The following is an 18,411-nucleotide window of genomic DNA, read 5'->3' as shown; positions in this document are numbered from 1 at the left end:
TATATATATATATATCTTCTCATTTTTCTTTGAAACATTATCAGTGTATAACCGACGGTTAAAAATATTATTCAAATTTTCTCTTACATAGGATACTTACAAAATATCTAAATATTCTATTCTTATAGGAGTTATCTTAAAAATATTAATTTTCTAGAAAAATATCTTGACAAAATTTCTCATAGATTTCCATTAACGATATGTACATCGTATATGTAAAATAAGTTAACAACTGAAACAGATCATATATCTATTACACTTTATGATAAAGGAAAGAATGATGCAAGAAGCAACTGTACGGTTTTACGTACATCTAACTTTTCATAATATTACTTTTCATATAAATCGAGCGTCAAAACATACATCTAAAATACATACAAAATTAAAATATGTCGATTTCAATAGAGTCATTTGTCTTACATAAATTAATTCTCCTTGTCATTTCCATATTTAAAAAGCAGAATCATTAAAAAATAAATATACCTTATCGATTTTATATTTTGTTACATTCTAGCGTACAATATGAAATATCTGATAAATAAGTTAAAATTTCATAATTCACAAAATTGAAACATCGAGTGTTGTCTTTCTCGAGTTTCAATTATATTACGTAAAACAATTAATTTACATAACTACGTACATAGCGAATAACGAGCAAGCCTGATGGATTAATTTTCACAGTGTCGCGGTAAAGGAACATATCAACGAGCATGAGTATGTGTTTGAAAAGGAAAAAAATAAAGGCACGCATTGCCACGTACCAGTCGCGAGAGACCCATTTCAAAGAAGCAACAGTGAGCCGGCGGCCGTGAGCTTTGACCCGGTGACCCGGAGTGCGTGGGTTGCGCGGGGGACTTGACGAGAGGGAGGCGCAGGGAGGGAGAACAGGAGGGAGGTAGTCTTTCTCCTCTCCATGCAAGGTGGAATCGATACCTGCTTCCCCTACCAGCCCAACCGCCCCTATAGCCCCACAGCGTCCATCACCCTCCGCTGCTCACCTTCTCGTTCGAGCAGACGGCAGGCCAACCGACCGGCCAGCCGACCGTTGGGGGCTGCGGCTGGAGGAAGTTGAGGAAATAAAAGCTGAGCACCGCGCCGCGCCGTGCTGCCCTGTGTCGGCTAACATCCGCAGCAAACTCTGCCTGCTCTGTATAGCACACCTGCGGCACTGCCACCCTTTTAGGCAAGTCCCGCAGCCCACTTGCTTTTGAAGTTGCTTGCTCGCAACATCGCGCGAAGATATTCAATATATGTATATATTTACACCGTGCGCTTAGTCCGCGATCTATACAATAGGTATATCTTTGTTTAATCTACAAATTAAATAAGAACACCTATCGTATAGGTCGCGGACTAAACACATGATGTAATCGTAGCCATAATCACACATTTCATGTACATAGCAAAGTGATTTTGTTAATTAACTACGCAAATAGATTGATACTAATAAATAAACATACTTTTACAACGAAAATATGCGGTTAAAATTACCATATTTGAATCATAAGAAAAGAGTACACATGTACACTTTAAAAAAAATGATGATTTGAGTCGAAAGCAGAGACTATATAATTTTTTTATGCGTTGGATGTAACTATTTAATAATTTCTATAACATAATTTTTATTTACAATTCTTATTAATATAATTTGATAAACATAACATTTTAATTAATCAGCTTTATTTCAAAAAGAGTATATGTTCTTTTAAAAAACTGATAACCTTATGTGAAATCAATTTAGAAACGGAATCTTCTTCGAAATGCTCAGTTTTGACAGATTGACAATTTTGATGATCGCGTTATAATAAAAAACTATTATAACACAAATTATTATAATAACAAATCAAGTAATATGATTCCGATTAATATAATATTTTCTATGATGCACATATTATTTATGATATAATACTTTCAGTAAAGAAATGAGAAATGAATAGCAATTGAGGATGATTGATATTTATCTCTAGCTTCGGGTAATCACGTCTAAAGTCCATCTGTTAGTCGAGAAATTTATGTGTTAAATTCTCAACAAAACTTACATTACAGATTTGTTTATGTGTATATACTCTCAAGTTAATTTAGTTCGGCATATGATAATAAATGGCTTCGAAGTAACATTTATCACCATCAGGATGCGCGATATCAAGCTCTGAATAATCGTTATCCCGTGAAGCCGCCTCTTTCGGAGATCGTGGCTGCGCCCGTCTCTCACGCGCAGACCACGCGTAATAATTAATTAATTTCCTCGTTATTCGGTTATCGATCGAACGCTTTGCACGCAGTGGCGCATGTAAGAAAATCCGTTGATCGAATTTATCTCATTCCAACGCTCAAAATGGAAATGAAATGCAAATATTAACACACCGACCAGCGGACGGCGATAGGATTGTTTCAGTCGTTTCAAAGAGAAAACGTGATTCCATGATCCGAAAAGTCTTGCATTTAATTGATTTTTTAATCAGCAACGATGCTAATAACCGAGATAAAATCAACATTATGGCATTGATAAAAGGATCGATTCGGTTGAAGGCAGGGTCAAGAAAAATATAATCAAATAAATGACTAGATACTGTGTATATGATTACGATAAGTAATTAACAGTCATAATTAACGAATGTTATGATATAATAAATGAGAGACTTTATGATATAATAATATTAATATTAATATAATTGGAGATTTTTTTTACAAATAAAAGAGGACAGTTTCTGAGTTCTTTGAAAACAATCACATTATTTATAGAACGGATTATACAGTAATTAATTTCTTTATTAAAGCATGAAAGGAATTATATGTATATTCCTTGATGATTGATTCTGTGTGTCTGAGCATCTTTAACTGCGTTAGTCATCACTTTAATATTCTGTAAATTTTAGATATAAAGGCCCGATACCAACGAATGTAATAAGAGTCTTTCTTAAGAAAGATTGGAGAATCAGGAATGCTCAATTACATGACGCCATATATCAGAGATGTTGACTCCCCGATGGGCTCCATGTGCGCGAAATGGTACCTTAGTTAGGCGGTAACACCTGCCTGGAATGGCGTTATAAGCAAGTTAAATCGATCTTCGATTTCACTACACCTGCCATCTCAATCCTCAATCGCCCGTTTTGACAAACACTACATTCGCGAGCGGTAATATCATAAGAAAATCTTTCATGTCACAAATTAAAATAAATTTGAAAATATTAATAGATAATTTTTTCGAATTCTTTTTCTTTTTCTTTTTATCTTATAATTGACACAGAATGTCTCAGACATTCTATGCACCATTTAGTAGCAGATTGAAGTCATTTTGAGATGAAAATTCTAATATCAAAATATCAAGATTATAATAACTCATATCGCGTGTTTAAGTGTGATATTTTGTTGGCATTTCACTTAGTATAATTGAAATAAATCTGATTTTTAAAAGATAAAAATGTGCAATTTTACAATCAGTTGAATGTAATATACAATATGATATATTTCTTGTTATATGTAGATCAAAAGAAGAAATATTTAATCGCTCGATCTTTTTTTTTGTAATGATTCATTAGATGGCAGATCGTGAAAATGTTTGCATGTTTCACCTGTTACAATTTCCCAAACTGGGTTAGCCAATGTGCATACTAGGCCAAGAAACTGCTCTGATCGAAATTGCATTGCTGCAGTATCTCGTCTTGGAGGTTGAAGGGAAGAGAGATATTTTCACTGCGGACTCAAACGTTTAAGAACACACCTTTGGTCAAGGAATTCGTGAATACAAAATAGGGAAGTGCACTGACTACTGAATATGCTCGAACACAGGATAGGTAAGAAAGGAAGAGGATTTCGAGGATGCTGCCTGCAACAGTATATTACTTTCGGTCAATGAACATTTATCGTTGATGATGCATTGGTTCGGTCAATAATACAATTTAAATAAATTGTGTGAATAATTGATAATCTATATTTCAAGATAGTCTTTAGAAGTTCAATTGAATTATTCCTTCGCCCTCCCCCTCTCCCCCCCTCCTCTTTAACTATTCGTACGCCATTGATGGTAGAATAATTAATATTCAATTATTGCACGCTATTAATGCAATAATAGTATAATACATAAAGTAATTAACATTACGTAAGAGTTAGTAAAATTTACATTATTATTATTAAACATTGATTATTAAACATCTCTAGGTGTATGTTTTAATATAAATTTAAACATAGCTCCCAAAAAGAAACAAAAAATATATTACGCTTTACAATGTAAATAAAAATGAGAATTAATAGTAGAATTCATTTCAAATAATATAATTTAAGTGTCGATAACAAATATGATAATTATAAATATTAAAAAATAATGTTAATTATACGTTAAAAGCTATCAAAAGATATTATAAACTGGCTGATTAAGAGCTTATTTCTGATCAGCTTGTGTTATAAAATTGGATTTTAATGATTCCCGATAAGAGTTCTTTCCATCGAGCACAATGGATATTACAACGTTATCCAGTACTCGGCTAGTTTCAGGTGAACTGGGCTGAGCTTGAGCTGGCGGAATGGTTTATCGATTTCAACCCTTGTCCTCTTTATCCTTTATTTTCTTTATCTTCGTCATGCACACACGCAGTGCGCTGCCCGAAGTCACAGTCGGTTTATGTTCGAATTAACAATCCGTGTTTTATCATCTTCGCTCTTAAATCTTTTCCATTGTACGATAGATTGCGTCACAGTTCGCATAACTGTGAAAAATTATCATTTTCCTTCAAAAGATTGACAATCTCTAATTCGATGCAACATTTAGTTTTATACAATTCCGATTTAATTTCAGATGATTTTTATGTGTCAAATATCTGTCTAAATGTCATCGATTTGTGTATGATTATAAAATTTATATCTTTACTTGAAATGCTCCAAAAACGACTGGATTTTTATTTATTCACATAAATTTACACCCCGTATTGAATATCATCATTGACTCAGTTCTCGTAAGTTCGTTTGATTTATGATTTCGTATTTTAGAATATCGTTATATATTTCGACTTGGCCGAGGCGGACGTTACATTAAAGGTGTCGCGCGTTTCGCTTGAGCGAAGCTCGCTTTGGCAGGGTAGTTTATTGATTCTGTCCCTTTTCCTCTTTACTCCCTGCCCTTTACCCGTTTTGCACGCGCTTTGCACATAACCCAGAGTTACGAGATCGCTGACGTACTCGTTACCGAATTTTCGCTCATCGACCCCGGCTATTCGATGTTTCCAAGAGAACAATCATCGAAATTCCGATGATTCTTTCGAGAATGCATATTGCTGGTTGCGTAATGGTTACAAATCTTTAAAAATCTTTTTCCAATTAATTAATAAATCTATTCTTTTTAGCTGAATTTTATGAATGTTCTCTTTTCTTTTTTGTTCTAAAACGTGAATGTGCTTCATTTCAACTTATACTTTGTAAAATCTATTTTTTGGTAGATTTATAATTTTTTTATTTGTTCTTTTTATTAAAATATTTCTTAAGACTTATGAACTGAATTCTATTTCTAACATGCTGATATTGCAATTTTTAACAGAAGATAAAATTGTGAACATTGCGTGAAATAATCTTCGTAGGAATAATAGAATAATACGACACGAGAATGTTCTGCATTTTTGAATAAGTCACAATTAACGAGGAGAATAATTTGTGATGAATAATTCTTTGTTCCTGATGGCTCTCGATTCCCTAATGGCGATAATCTCTGCAGAATGGCACCCAGCTAATTGAAATGGTCTTTCAAGCGCGATTAGTACTTTAAATGTGACAATTTATTTTAATATACTGTGACAAAAAATATGACAAGTAAAACATTGAATCTATTAAAATTTAAAAAAAATCACTTTTGTTTAAATCTATAATGATTTTTTTACGTTATTTTTCATAACTCTTTTATAAACCAAAAGACTAATCAATCCAAGATATTTAACAGTAAAAAGTATCTGTGAATGAAAGATTATCATTTTAACTATAAGATATAGAACTTTAAGAGCTTAAGATAAACTTGAATATTGTTGACATCACATAATTTTCACTCAAAGGGAAATTCAGAATTATTTGAATTTTTGGAGATATTTACGAATCTTTGAAACTGATTTAACTGATTTTTGCGAAATTAGCAATCTTGTCTTCATGAGACGAAGAAATCATGAGCAAAACAAATCCATCGATTTGATCCTTGATTCTTCGTCTCTTTTTTCAGTTTCAATATTCAAATATTTCAAATGGTCCCACATCGTCATTAGTCGAGTGATTCTAGTAAAGATCATAATCCGCGAGGCAATAGCGAAATCGGCAAAACGATCTGGCATTCAACAGGCCTCGAACCAGTGACCCAAATCCATGGCACTTCGAGACGTACGTTTTTCTAGAATCGGATTATCGATTATATTCCGCCAATGTTCATGTAATTCTTTCACGCTTATTTTAGTGCTGTAAAAAAAAGACATCACGTACTTCTATACTGACAAAATATCGTGGAATATCGAATAGAATATATAATAGACGCAGTTTGATATATATTAATATCGTAGTAAGATATATGTTAATATCGACACTCAAATGTTTCCAAAGCAATAAGATAAAATGGGATGTATGAAAATATATAGATAATACAACAATAAATGTTAAATCATTAACTACCAAATTTACTAAACAGAATTATAGCAAAGCTGCTATAAGATAGTGTATCATGTTTATATGCATATAATAATGAACTTTGCATAGTTATAAAACGTTCTTCTCAATTTAATATAAAATGTTTTATGTGTTTAGAGAATGCCACACATGTATTACAAAATATAATCTTATTGATTTTAGTCACGAAGATTATACAATTAAATATTTTTAATTTTTGTAAATTGTATTTATATGTAATTATATTATATAATATTTATATATATATATATCTGTCCAAGTTGTATGTTGCTATACATATAGCTTACATGATTGAGACAGCCGATAATTTAAAACTTCGATAAATCTTCTAATGAAAAAGTTTACTTTTGAGATATGAACGGATTACGATAAGCTATGTATTGCTACGTATTAAAGTTTAAATGCGAGATTAGCAATGAATTTACACAATATAAAAAATACATAAAATATGATATATTTAAAATATAATATAAATATATTTAGAATAAATTCATTAATTATATAATGCGTAATATATTGGAATTCCCCCATTTTCACATATTTTTTTATATTTAACAAATAAAGCTTCTTTCAGTACTTATAAATTATAGCTTATATTTCTATACAGGATTTTTAAAAAATATTAATTTTTTAATAAGGTAGATACTTTTATTTATAAATTTTATATTGTCTAAAAGCATCGCGAATGAGAATCTTACACGCCGTGACTGTGAAATCGCTGAAACGAAGTTAACCCAAATCCATACATATCGTAACGGTGTTTTCGAGGAATCGAATTATCGGACGACCCATTTTCGCTCACTGTCGCGCCACTCCTTTTTGACCGTTTGCCGACGTGGAAATGATAACATATGCCTGCCGGGCATCAAAGAGGAAAAATGGTGTTTGCCGAATGTCGATAAGACTCGCCCTTCGTTTCACGAACCGAACGAAAAAAACATCGTCTCTCGACGCGTTCTACGTCATGATATTTACGCGTTGGCGCAAACTTTTGCGAATATTTAAAAAGTTATCTGTTCATCCCCTAACTTTCTCATCTGGACTGAGTTTTCGGACGTCGATACACCTCGGACGTGTGAGCGCCCGCGCATTCTCGCAAAAGTTAGACGTGGTGCAAATTTGCGTTTCAGAAAGTTTCTTTCACACCACACAAGTCTCGGAGAGAGACCTCTTGGCACGCAACTGCCTCAAAATTTTTCGAACAAAATTTTATTCAACGATTTTATTCAACTAAATAAAAATTCATACAAATATAATACAATCTAATTTTATAGATGAATACTTAAATGTTCAAAATAATTGGCTGTATAGAATATTAAGATTAAAATTATTTTCAACATTAAAACATTAAAAAATTTATATACAGATATCAGTAAATATGATTTATATACATATATCAGTATATAGAATTCACAAATATATCTCTCATAATTGACAAAAGATATATTTAAATCACTGCTCGAGAGAGGAGAGAATTCTCTAATCTTTCTTTGATAAAAATTGAAGATGCTACCTTTATTTTCACCGCACTTTTTAAATGAAACTGAAGTAGTTTCTCATAACATTTAATTTTCAATACAATTAGATGACAGACGTATAGAATTCTTTAGAGATATCTCTGCTTCACTGAATAAATTGATAATTGTGTTGAATTACGATTAAAAGAAGGCAAAATGATCCTCGATTGCTTATAGGCTAATTCACTTTGACTGTCGTTAACAGGAAAGACGAGGAAAGGTATGAAAGACATAGATTACTCTACTTCCTTTGAACAAACGTTGCGAAAGAACGAAGATCTGTATGTTTGACTTCACCAGAACGCAGCCGTTTGATTATACTATGCCCGTCTAATATTACCTTCTCTATTCCAGCAGACTCTCAGGCATTGTACGCAAATTTAATGCCGCGTAATAGCACATGCGCGCAGCAGAATTTACTTCGCTAATCCCCTTCAAAATTTCATCGGTGGTGTTATATGTAAGCCGCACGGTGCGATCGTTAAAACGCATAATGGGTAACGCATAAGTCGGATATGCTCAATCACTTGTTATGCACGAACTACCGATGCAGTTGGGCTGAAGATATAATGTAATGCTGATTCTCGCGTTCCTACACGCTATAGCATTACGAGAGAGTTACTCGGAAAATAATTGTACTTACTGGATTAAAAATTAAAATGCGTTGAATTATGAAAAGTTATACTACGCGAATCTACGGCACGTAAATTACATGATGAATATTCTTTTGGAAATTAATTATAAAATGATAAAAAATACATAGATTCTTCAAAAGATGAATCTGCAATGAAGTGCTATTTCATTTTCATCTTGTTCTTTATATTATGAATGACTTAACGAGTGGTCTCTCATCAGGTTCCACTTTAATGTCAATTTTTCTCGGTAAAAAAATATATCAAAGATTATTCATCAAGTTTTAATATTAAGTACTTCTTTTAAGTAATTCTCGAGAATAAAATATTTATCAAGGAATAAATTTATATTTTAAGAATGAGTTTTTTAAGAATGAATGATCAAAATATCTAATAAAAAAGATTGAAAATTAATATTAATCACATGTGATCTTTCTCGACATTTTCTCATAAAAGACAATAATAATAACTTTACATGTTATTTTGAAGATTTAGAAAGTGACTTCAAATATTTTAATTGAAATATTAAGCAGCAAATGATAGCAAGATTGAAATGAAGTGTGTGTGTGTGTGTGTGTGTGTGTGTGTGTGTGTGTGTGTGTGTGTGTGTGTGTGTAGGAGCGTACGCTAATTCTAGAAAATTTTAATGGAAATAATATCTTTATGATAATTTCACGTTGTTGCGTAAGACTTTTCCCTTCTATTGTCCCATACGCTAAACAGTAAATAGCTCTCATTGTGTGGTGAGAATTCTGTATGTGGAAACCCTCTGGGGGATTTACCGCGCCGTTAATTTTACGGGGTACGGCTGGTGAGAACACATGGAACAACCTTCTCGAACGTGGAGCATCCACAGGTTGTCGTCTGACCTAATCTGACCTAACCCAAGTGATTAAGGACATTGAATCAATGGAGAGAAGATGAGGAAATTTCAAGGGCGATATATCTTCTATTAAATTGTTATTCTTTTATTAAATCATTAGCTTTCTAAACAAAGAAGCTTGTTAAATTCCGTCAAAGCAAAATGCTCAGTGAAATGTAAAAACCTGATATTTCTCCCAGTAATCTGAAATATTGGCTTCAGCAAATAAATAAAAAATTTTTCGGTCATCGAACAGATTGTCAGTTCAATACTGTCGTATGAGTTTGAAACGTACCAACGAAATAAGCTTTTCACAAAACTAGAATGTCCTTTAATATTTTTTGTAATACCAAATATTCTCATATAAAAATATTTTAATTGTAAATAATTAAATTTTTCTTAATGTTGACACAAAAATATGAGAGAACAAATAGTTTTACGAGATAATTGTGTTGCAAAATTAACTAATAATATCTAATTGATGCGCAGTTCTATGTATCACTGATTTTCTGAGCACAGGCAATGACATTAGATTGACATTTGAAAAATTTATTTATTTCGTATTTATTTACTCTATACTATGTACACAGATGTCGGACGCTATTTATTTTTTCGAAATATTAAAATTATTGGGTTTACACAACACGTTAAATTCGTCTCTTATGATCCCCTTTAGAATCTTGTTTTACTCGTCTGTGATCATAAAAATTGGAAATAATTGTAGTAAAGAGTTTTATCAATTATAGAAATTGTTGTCCAGCTTTCTCAATAATATATTAGCGTCTCAATAATATATTAGCATCAACAATATATTAACGTCTCAATAATGGCGGAATCAATTATATTTCAAAGATAATAGTTTTTTCATTTTTTTCGGTTTTGACAAAACATCCAGCTTTCGATCCTCGTATCCAAAGCTCTGAAAAGCTTAACAACAAAACGAATAACAACATTCTAAAACAAATTTTGATCTTAATAGATTGTTGTACGCTTCGTTGCTCCTAACCATTGGAGGTAGGCTCGCAAAGGTGGAATCAATACGTGAACCTACAACCATCTCTACTTACACAATGCTAACCGGCCAAGCCCGAGAGCAATGTGTATATATCTCGTGCCTTTCATTTTCTCCGTCGCGATACTGTTGCTCAATGATTGTGATCCTCTCCTTGTGTGTTTTCCTCTTTAAATCCCTCTTTTCACCCCCTTTCCATTACTAAATCCTCCGCATGTGTCTCCACTCTTATTTACGCCGATTTTCTTTGCCTAGTATTTTCTCTCTTTTTGTTCTCGTACTTTCATGATAATGCAAAATCCTGCCGGATGAATGCCAGCTCCTCTTTTGACGGCGCGCTTTCATTCTGTTCCAGGAAATTCAGCGCCGTCACTCCATTTTCGAGCCCAGTCAGCACACGTTGGCCGACACAGTTCGGTAAACAAATGCTCTCGATGTGATTTATAGCTTATGCACTTTCCTTTCCCTGAAATACTTACAAGTAGTTTAGTTCCTTCAAATGTGATTGTTCTTCCTTTCCATTTTGTTCTTTTTTTATTATAGAAATTGTCGCCGCTATTAGATGTATATTTATAATTAAATCGGTAAATTAAGTTAAATTAATAAACAAATTATATCTTTTATGTCTATATTTTATTCTTGATGATAAATGCGTATTACAGCCCGTGTTACAGAAAGTCTCTTACAAATTTCAAGACTTATTATCTTTTTAACAACGTTTGCAAACAATTTATAGATATCTCGCATTCAACTCAAACACAATTTGCAGAGTATTAGCATTCAGCTCAAATCTGCAAACCTATATATTTCTCTTTCTTTTTTTTTTGCGTACGTGTAACGATAGCGAATTTGTTTGATTCGCAGGAATGGGGAGTGTCGGCAGCAACGTGACAGGGACGACGACGACAGATCCAACGACGTTCCTGCCAGACGCAACTCCGACACTAAGCGAACGTGAACAGGTCAAAATCGAATTTTACAAAACGTACGATGTCATGACGGGGGTACGGATCGCCGCGACCCTTGGTGGCTTTTTCAGCTTAATGGTGTTGCTGGTAGTTTACAAGAGCAGGTAATTTTAAGAATGTTTAAATGAGTATTTGCATCGTCATTAAAATCCAATTAAAATATGGTTGATATATTTATCAGATGCAAAGCGAGTAAACAACTGGAAGATCCAACTTTGACTGCAGCGGCAGCAGCGGCGGTCGCGGAAGCTGAAGCTGAGGAACGCGCCCTCGCCGCTGCTCTCGAAGCGATCGCCAGGTTACCACCTAGGCTGGGTCGTGGTCCGAGAAGATCATTATGCGTCGAGGTATATTATAACAGTTTAAATACTTTTATTAAAATAATTAACAAATATACTTATACAACTCTAAAATGAAATACATTCTTCTAAAAGTAAAATGTATCATTAGAGTTAAAATATTAACAAAATCGTAAATATTCTACTTTTGTTGAAAAATTAAATGCATTTTTAATTCATTTGAAATTTATGTTTTTTTTTTTTAATCTCTAAAATTACAAAGTAGTAAAGATATTCCTTAGTTGAATTATAACAATTTTTATTTAATAACAAATATATCGTAACTGAAAAATCGTCGAGAAGATTTATGTATTGAAACATCACTATTGATTGGATCGTACAGTTTTCAAGTAGTAAAGTTTTACGCTTTTTCGACAGAACATAAAAATTTTGGACTGATGCCATGCCATTTCAGAAAGTGCTCTCTAGTTTACAGAGTGATGTTCAGAGAGTGCTCTCTAGTTCACAGAGTGGGTTTTAATTTATAATTTGTCCGTTCGCCAAGCAATGTAATTGATAGAAATATTTATGTCAGATGGATCAGTCTCATTCACCCGTGGTGGCACCTCGTTTCGCCTCAGTCGGTGGATATGACTCCCTGCTGGCACCGCCAATCAGGCAACCGAGGTTGGCTCCCCCGGTCGATCACAGAAGATGTAGCTCGGTCACCTGTAGCAGCACTGGAAGCAGTTATCTGGAACGAAGGGGTTCAGCCATGGTAATGCCGTGCCTTCCACCTCCTCCATCCTACCCGCGTCACGCCGCCTACGATGAGCCATGGGATTTATATTACCCTATCGATATCCAGGTATACTTGATGTATTTGCAATTTTATGTCTTTCGAAACTTATTCTTTTTTAATAATCTTTTCAATAGTCGATATTGAAAATTTAATGGTCTGAGTCTATTTTTATTTAGAAATTGCTCTGAGTCTATTTTAGAATCTTTATTCTATAATATTTTAAATAAAATTGTCAAAATCTTAAATATTAATATTTCTTCTTTTTACGTTAGGCCTGTGTTATACCTCTCTCATTTGCTTGTTCGCGCACTCTAATTATTCAATAATTGTCACAAGCATATGACTTATAGTTTTAATGCTGATTCCAAACGGCAGATTTTTCGAGAGATATTTCTGTGGGCAAGAATATTCTCGGAAGATTGCCGGCTTTTTTCAAAAGGAGACATGAGCAAATATTTTGGTTCCTTTACCAGGTTCCGGACCTTTGGGTCCTGATGACCAGTGCGCTATCTATCATGTCATATTCGCTAGATAATGTGTATCTTCGAACAAGCGACACAAGTACAACACAGTGATCATGTCATCCTTGTTTAACATTACATCCTTGTTTGACAAACAACAAGGATGTAATGACATTGTCATCTGTGTTACTTGTTGGAAGGCATACAATAATACAATTACTCATATTATTACAATTCTATTATAACACTAATACTTTATTATTCCATTTTAGAATATAATTTAGCTCACCTGCTACAAATGATAAATAAAAATGAATTATGGTTCCTACACACTGGACACGGAAATGTTTGCCGTGCGACAGAATGCAACACAGTAACCAAATGAGCTGTAAGCTTATTAGCTATTGCGTCACATTTTTCCGCGCGACAAGCGTTTTCGCATCCAATGTGCAGAAGTCATTAAACTACATTTAGTGCTAAAAAATAAAATATCACCAAATATTATTCATTTGAAAATTACTATAATATAATCAGGTCATACAGCCAACTCCGGATTTATCGCCATGCGGAAGCGAAGTCGGTCTTTATGCCGGTGCAGTCGGCAGCCTTATGGCGGCGTCATCGGGCAAAAGAGCACCGTTGGCATCGATGGGTAGCGTAGATCCTCCCGATCCAGATACCAGATCGCTCGGCTCCGATTCCGTCTTTCTGAAGAACGAGGACGAAGAGCAGTGCGTCGATACTGAGGACGAGGTCTCGGGTTTTTCTACGGACTCGGATGCGCCTGGGCCAAGCTGTCGGCGGTTCCTACGGGTGCCTTCTAGGAAAAAACGGATCCCCGAAAAATGGGACGGATGCGCGGGCTGCGTGCCCAGACGACGGGCCGGTAGTAAACCCTGCCAAGAATGTTTGACCATCAGTGCCGCCGTCGAAACCTCCAGGTAAATCCTTATTACGAATTCATACGAAAAAGAAAATGTTGCTGTCATAATGAGAAACTGTATAGCTACGAGTTTAAAACGAAAAACCTTTCTTATCATAATTAACAATACGAGTATAATAAACATGAACATGTATGTATGTACACGAACATGTATAAATATTTATAATCACAAAAATATCAAACAATTCAATCTACTTAAAATTTTCTTAATGATACAATTGGATGTATAGAACAAAATAATTATACAAAAATTTTCTCCCAAAAAACATCAAAGAACTTGATTATTGTATTACTTGTTATAAATGTTTACGCATTTAAGTACTGTATCTGCGCTTCTCTTTTTTTCCTATGATTGTATATTATTAAAATATTCTTTTCTTCTTTAATTAATAAACTGATAAACTGATAATAGGTCGCAACCAGCCTCAACGACAACCAGTAGCAGTCAGAGTAGCGTGGGATCTCCACCGTGTTCACCGCCGATCGAGCTAAGGCACAGACCACCACCAACGCCATTACCATCAATCCCGCCAATATGGTCCCAAGAAACACTCTTTTAGAATGCATCTTTCGTAGTGAGCATGTCCTTCGACCTGTTTTTATCGAGATACGAATGTCGATATCTGAGGAAATCATTTGCTCAAAAGTTGAACATTATCTAATCTTTAACCGTCTTGTACTTTTAGAAAACAATCTCTTTTTTTTCTTGAAGCTTCGTCGTCATTAAAACCAGATAATTATAATATACATGAATTTGGAGATTCATGTATATTCATAGATTCAATTGTTATCGATCAGTGAATTCAACTAGAATTCACGAATGCAACAATTGTCGTATGAAATTGTTATAAAACTATTTTTAAAAATCTAAATTTTGATGTAACGAAATTAAAAGAAAACAAAATAAAATTATGTATATTGGATACCATACTTAGTCTTTATAAATGGCAAGAATGAAGAAAAAAGCTACGTAAAGAACAAACGTTAATATTAATGAAGGGAAAAGACGAGAGAAGAACCATATACGAACGTAGAAAAAGAACGGAGGAAAACATTTTCCGAACGCGCGAGGAAAATATCGGAGATTTTCGATATTACAGCGGTGACTTCTGTCCCGGAACCAGAGCAAACCCATCTTAAGGTAGTCCAAATCGAAAGCATTTTACGCGGATTGTATGGTACACTCCATAGCAAGCACGAAACCCGAGTCAAATTAAACTCGCCCGTTTAAAAGGACGAAACGCAAGACGAGGCCGACGGCGACTACAATTAGTCTAATTATATTTGAGATTTCATCTACCGACATATTTCAGTCATCTGCCTACCTCGTTATACTTGAGAATATATTTGAGTTACCAAACAATGCATACGCGCGCAGTCGGATCTGAAAATTCACATAACTATATTGTGGATATACCCACCAGCATCCCGACGTGCCAAAGAAAATGCGCGCAATTTATCTGGCATCGTAAGCCTCCATAATCTCTTATGTAGTCGAAGAAGATTGGGCGACTTCATTATTTTCCGTCACTCAACCATATTCTTGAATCTCTTCATACAAGCATCCTCCGTAATACGACCAGGCGCACATCGACATCCGTGATCCATTTAACAACGAAAGCAAAGCAAATGCACTTCCTCGCTTAAGACATTCATCGCGTCCTAATTGGCATTCGTGATGCCGTTCAAGATCGTGAGATCTTGAGCAGCCAAACTTGGGATAAGGACGCATGCAATGGTGATCTAATATCGCACAAAGGACTATCCGAGAAATGAGCGAAGAAACTCGTTCCAATCGATCAGGGTGAACCGCGTAACTCGCAACTCAGGAGACTGTCGAAGGAAGGCCGATTGACAATGTCACGGAGGAAATAGGGAATTATTTTTATATACAAACGCGACGATAATCAAGTTCATTGAACAGATACTTCTCGTGAAAACAATAATACGCTCGCAATATGCTCGATTGTATGATGTTGGTGTAACATGTGATTTTCAGCGAGACGAGCGGATGGAAGAGTGAAATAGAAAGAAAGAAAAAGAGAGAAAGAAAGAGAGAAAGAGAGAGAGAGAGAGAGAGAGAGAGAGAGAAATCTGAGTGAGAGAGAGAGAGAGAGAGAGAGAGAGAGAGAGAGAGAGAGAGACACGAGGGAAACAGCACTTTTATTCGGATAATCGTCGAACCGGTTTTTCCTGTCACGATTTTTCCATCAGGGCCGATTCGCCGTCGATCTGACGGTTTCCCTAACGCGAGGAAATAAAACGTATTTCTATTTGTGTAATCTTGTAAGCTCTGTAAAGTTTTGGGTGTACGTGTACGTGTCTATAACCCTTTTGTGCGTGTGATAAATAAATACCGTGCTCGATGGAGGGGAACCGGAAAACAGAGCGATTGCCGTAAACGGTCTCAGCGAATCAAAGTTGCCCAAGTTCCCTGATTGCCGTATTTTTGCGAAGTGATCTGTTTTATTGATCTTTTCGGCAAAGTTGTTTGATAAATTTGTCCCTGGACAACTGGAATATCGATCGACTGAATATTCCATGGAAACAAAAATTCTTACAATCAGGCCTGTATCTGATTTAAAGAAAAAATAAAGTACTAAGAAAGCAATAAGAGCAAGATTAAGTGAAATTGCTTTAGTTCTTTATCTCCATTAATTCAGTGATATTAGCTGACGAGAAGCTCGCTGGGTGTAGAAAGTCAAATGTATTAAAATATTAGAGCGCGTCGATGTAAAGAACAAAAAGATAAAAAAAGATATATAGTAGACGAGATATTTATCGTTGATAAGAGCAACTTGTGTCTATTTTCGATAAAAAGGTAAAACGTAGTTGAACCAGGCGAGCCATATATGCCTCTACGTCTACATCTGGAGACTTTTCCGCCGAGGCTAACATCACTGCCGGTCAGCCCCTCCAGGCACACGTTGATAAACGAATAAAAAACAGAAAACACAGTAAACACATTTACATAAAAGAAAAATGAGCGCGAGGACTACCTACCGTTGTTCTAGCCAAGAGTTTGTATAGTAGACAAATAAGACGAGCCGAAAAGTTATTATTATTGGGAATAAAAAAAAAGAAAAAGAGAAGAAATATTATGTAATAGGCCACGCACGCAGTGCTACGACCGTTACTTTTAGATAAGTGTACATACATACACGTCGCGTTACGTTGAGCGTATACGATAGCGACTCGTTTTCGCCGATCGACGAAGAACAGAGAGAAGGCGAGACTCTGACGTCGCGTTGTCTACGTGAAGAAGAGACTTTATAATACATTGGCTGCGTTCCAAACTTCGCCCCGGAGAGGTACGAATTTAACAAGCCGCAAAACAAGACACAATACGGAGAGAATGTATACTCGGATGACTACTAGATCCATGTAATTCCCTCTAGTAATTTATATGCGGTTATCCATTACACTCGCGGCCATTAGGCAAAAAAATGTCAACTTTTGCGGACCTAAGATATTACAAGAAAGTTTCTCGGATATAAAAAGAAAAAGAGAAAGAGAGAGATAGCGAGAAATGTCCAAACTTCAAGGAATACACGTAAAAGTTTCGTGATAAATAAGGGGAAGTCCCTAATTGGATATCGTATGCCTTATTGAATTATTGTTATATATACGTATATAAAAGCCGACATTTCGCTTGAAAATTATGATGACGTTATGAGAAAGTAGTCGTCACAAGAGGCGAAGTTCTAGAACGCGGCTGTAGGAGAATAAAATATAATTATTACTACCGCGAGGTGCGTTTTGCTATATGCCAACACGCTGAATGAATTGTTCCAATCCATTTCTTCTATTGACGCACGTACCTATCATTTTTCTTTTTAACAAATAATATATTAAAAACAAATATAGAAAAAAAATCTATTTGAAATTTCTTCGAAAGTCCCGCATTTAATACGAATAATTATGCGTTATATATTTTTGTCGTAGCTCTCAATTCGCGCAATATCGCATAAGTGAAGTATATATTTCTCGAGCATTTTAAAAATTAACGAAATACTTAATAAAATTCTCAGCGGTGTATGGTGTACAGCATATCGCCCCGTAGTCGCGTTGTAAGGAGCTTGAAAATTTGTGAGTGCTGCCGAATTGCCAAATGTAACAATCAAACAGTGTCTAGTTGAAATCTAAAATTCAGAAAGAGCCGAAGATAATGTGTGCGGAGATATATATATATATATACACGCGAATAGATGCGTGAGTGTGCGATTGTACGTGCGTGTGCCAAGTAGTTTAGCACAATTTTAGGCGGGCGGAATGTATATACATA

General features: G+C 34.8%; 1 protein-coding gene across 1 annotated transcript in view; it reads left to right on the top strand.

The window, feature by feature from the left end:
- LOC108690598 overlaps nt 1–14,686 on the top strand; it is a 72,802-nt gene extending 58,116 nt beyond the window's left edge. Inside the window, exons 4-9 of the mRNA XM_018197969.1 lie at nt 11,030–11,086; nt 11,539–11,746; nt 11,824–11,989; nt 12,516–12,788; nt 13,718–14,124; nt 14,539–14,686. Of these exons, the coding sequence (XP_018053458.1) occupies nt 11,030–11,086; nt 11,539–11,746; nt 11,824–11,989; nt 12,516–12,788; nt 13,718–14,124; nt 14,539–14,686 (1,259 nt within the window). The remainder of the gene's footprint in view (nt 1–11,029; nt 11,087–11,538; nt 11,747–11,823; nt 11,990–12,515; nt 12,789–13,717; nt 14,125–14,538) is intronic.
- The last annotated feature ends 3,725 nt before the right edge of the window (nt 14,687–18,411 follow it).

Source organism: Atta colombica, unplaced genomic scaffold (assembly GCF_001594045.1).
Source record: "Atta colombica isolate Treedump-2 unplaced genomic scaffold, Acol1.0 scaffold331, whole genome shotgun sequence".
Classification (NCBI taxonomy): Eukaryota; Metazoa; Arthropoda; class Insecta; order Hymenoptera; family Formicidae; genus Atta; species Atta colombica.
Note: the sequence above shows the minus strand (reverse complement) of the source record. Positions and strands in the feature narration are given on the sequence as shown.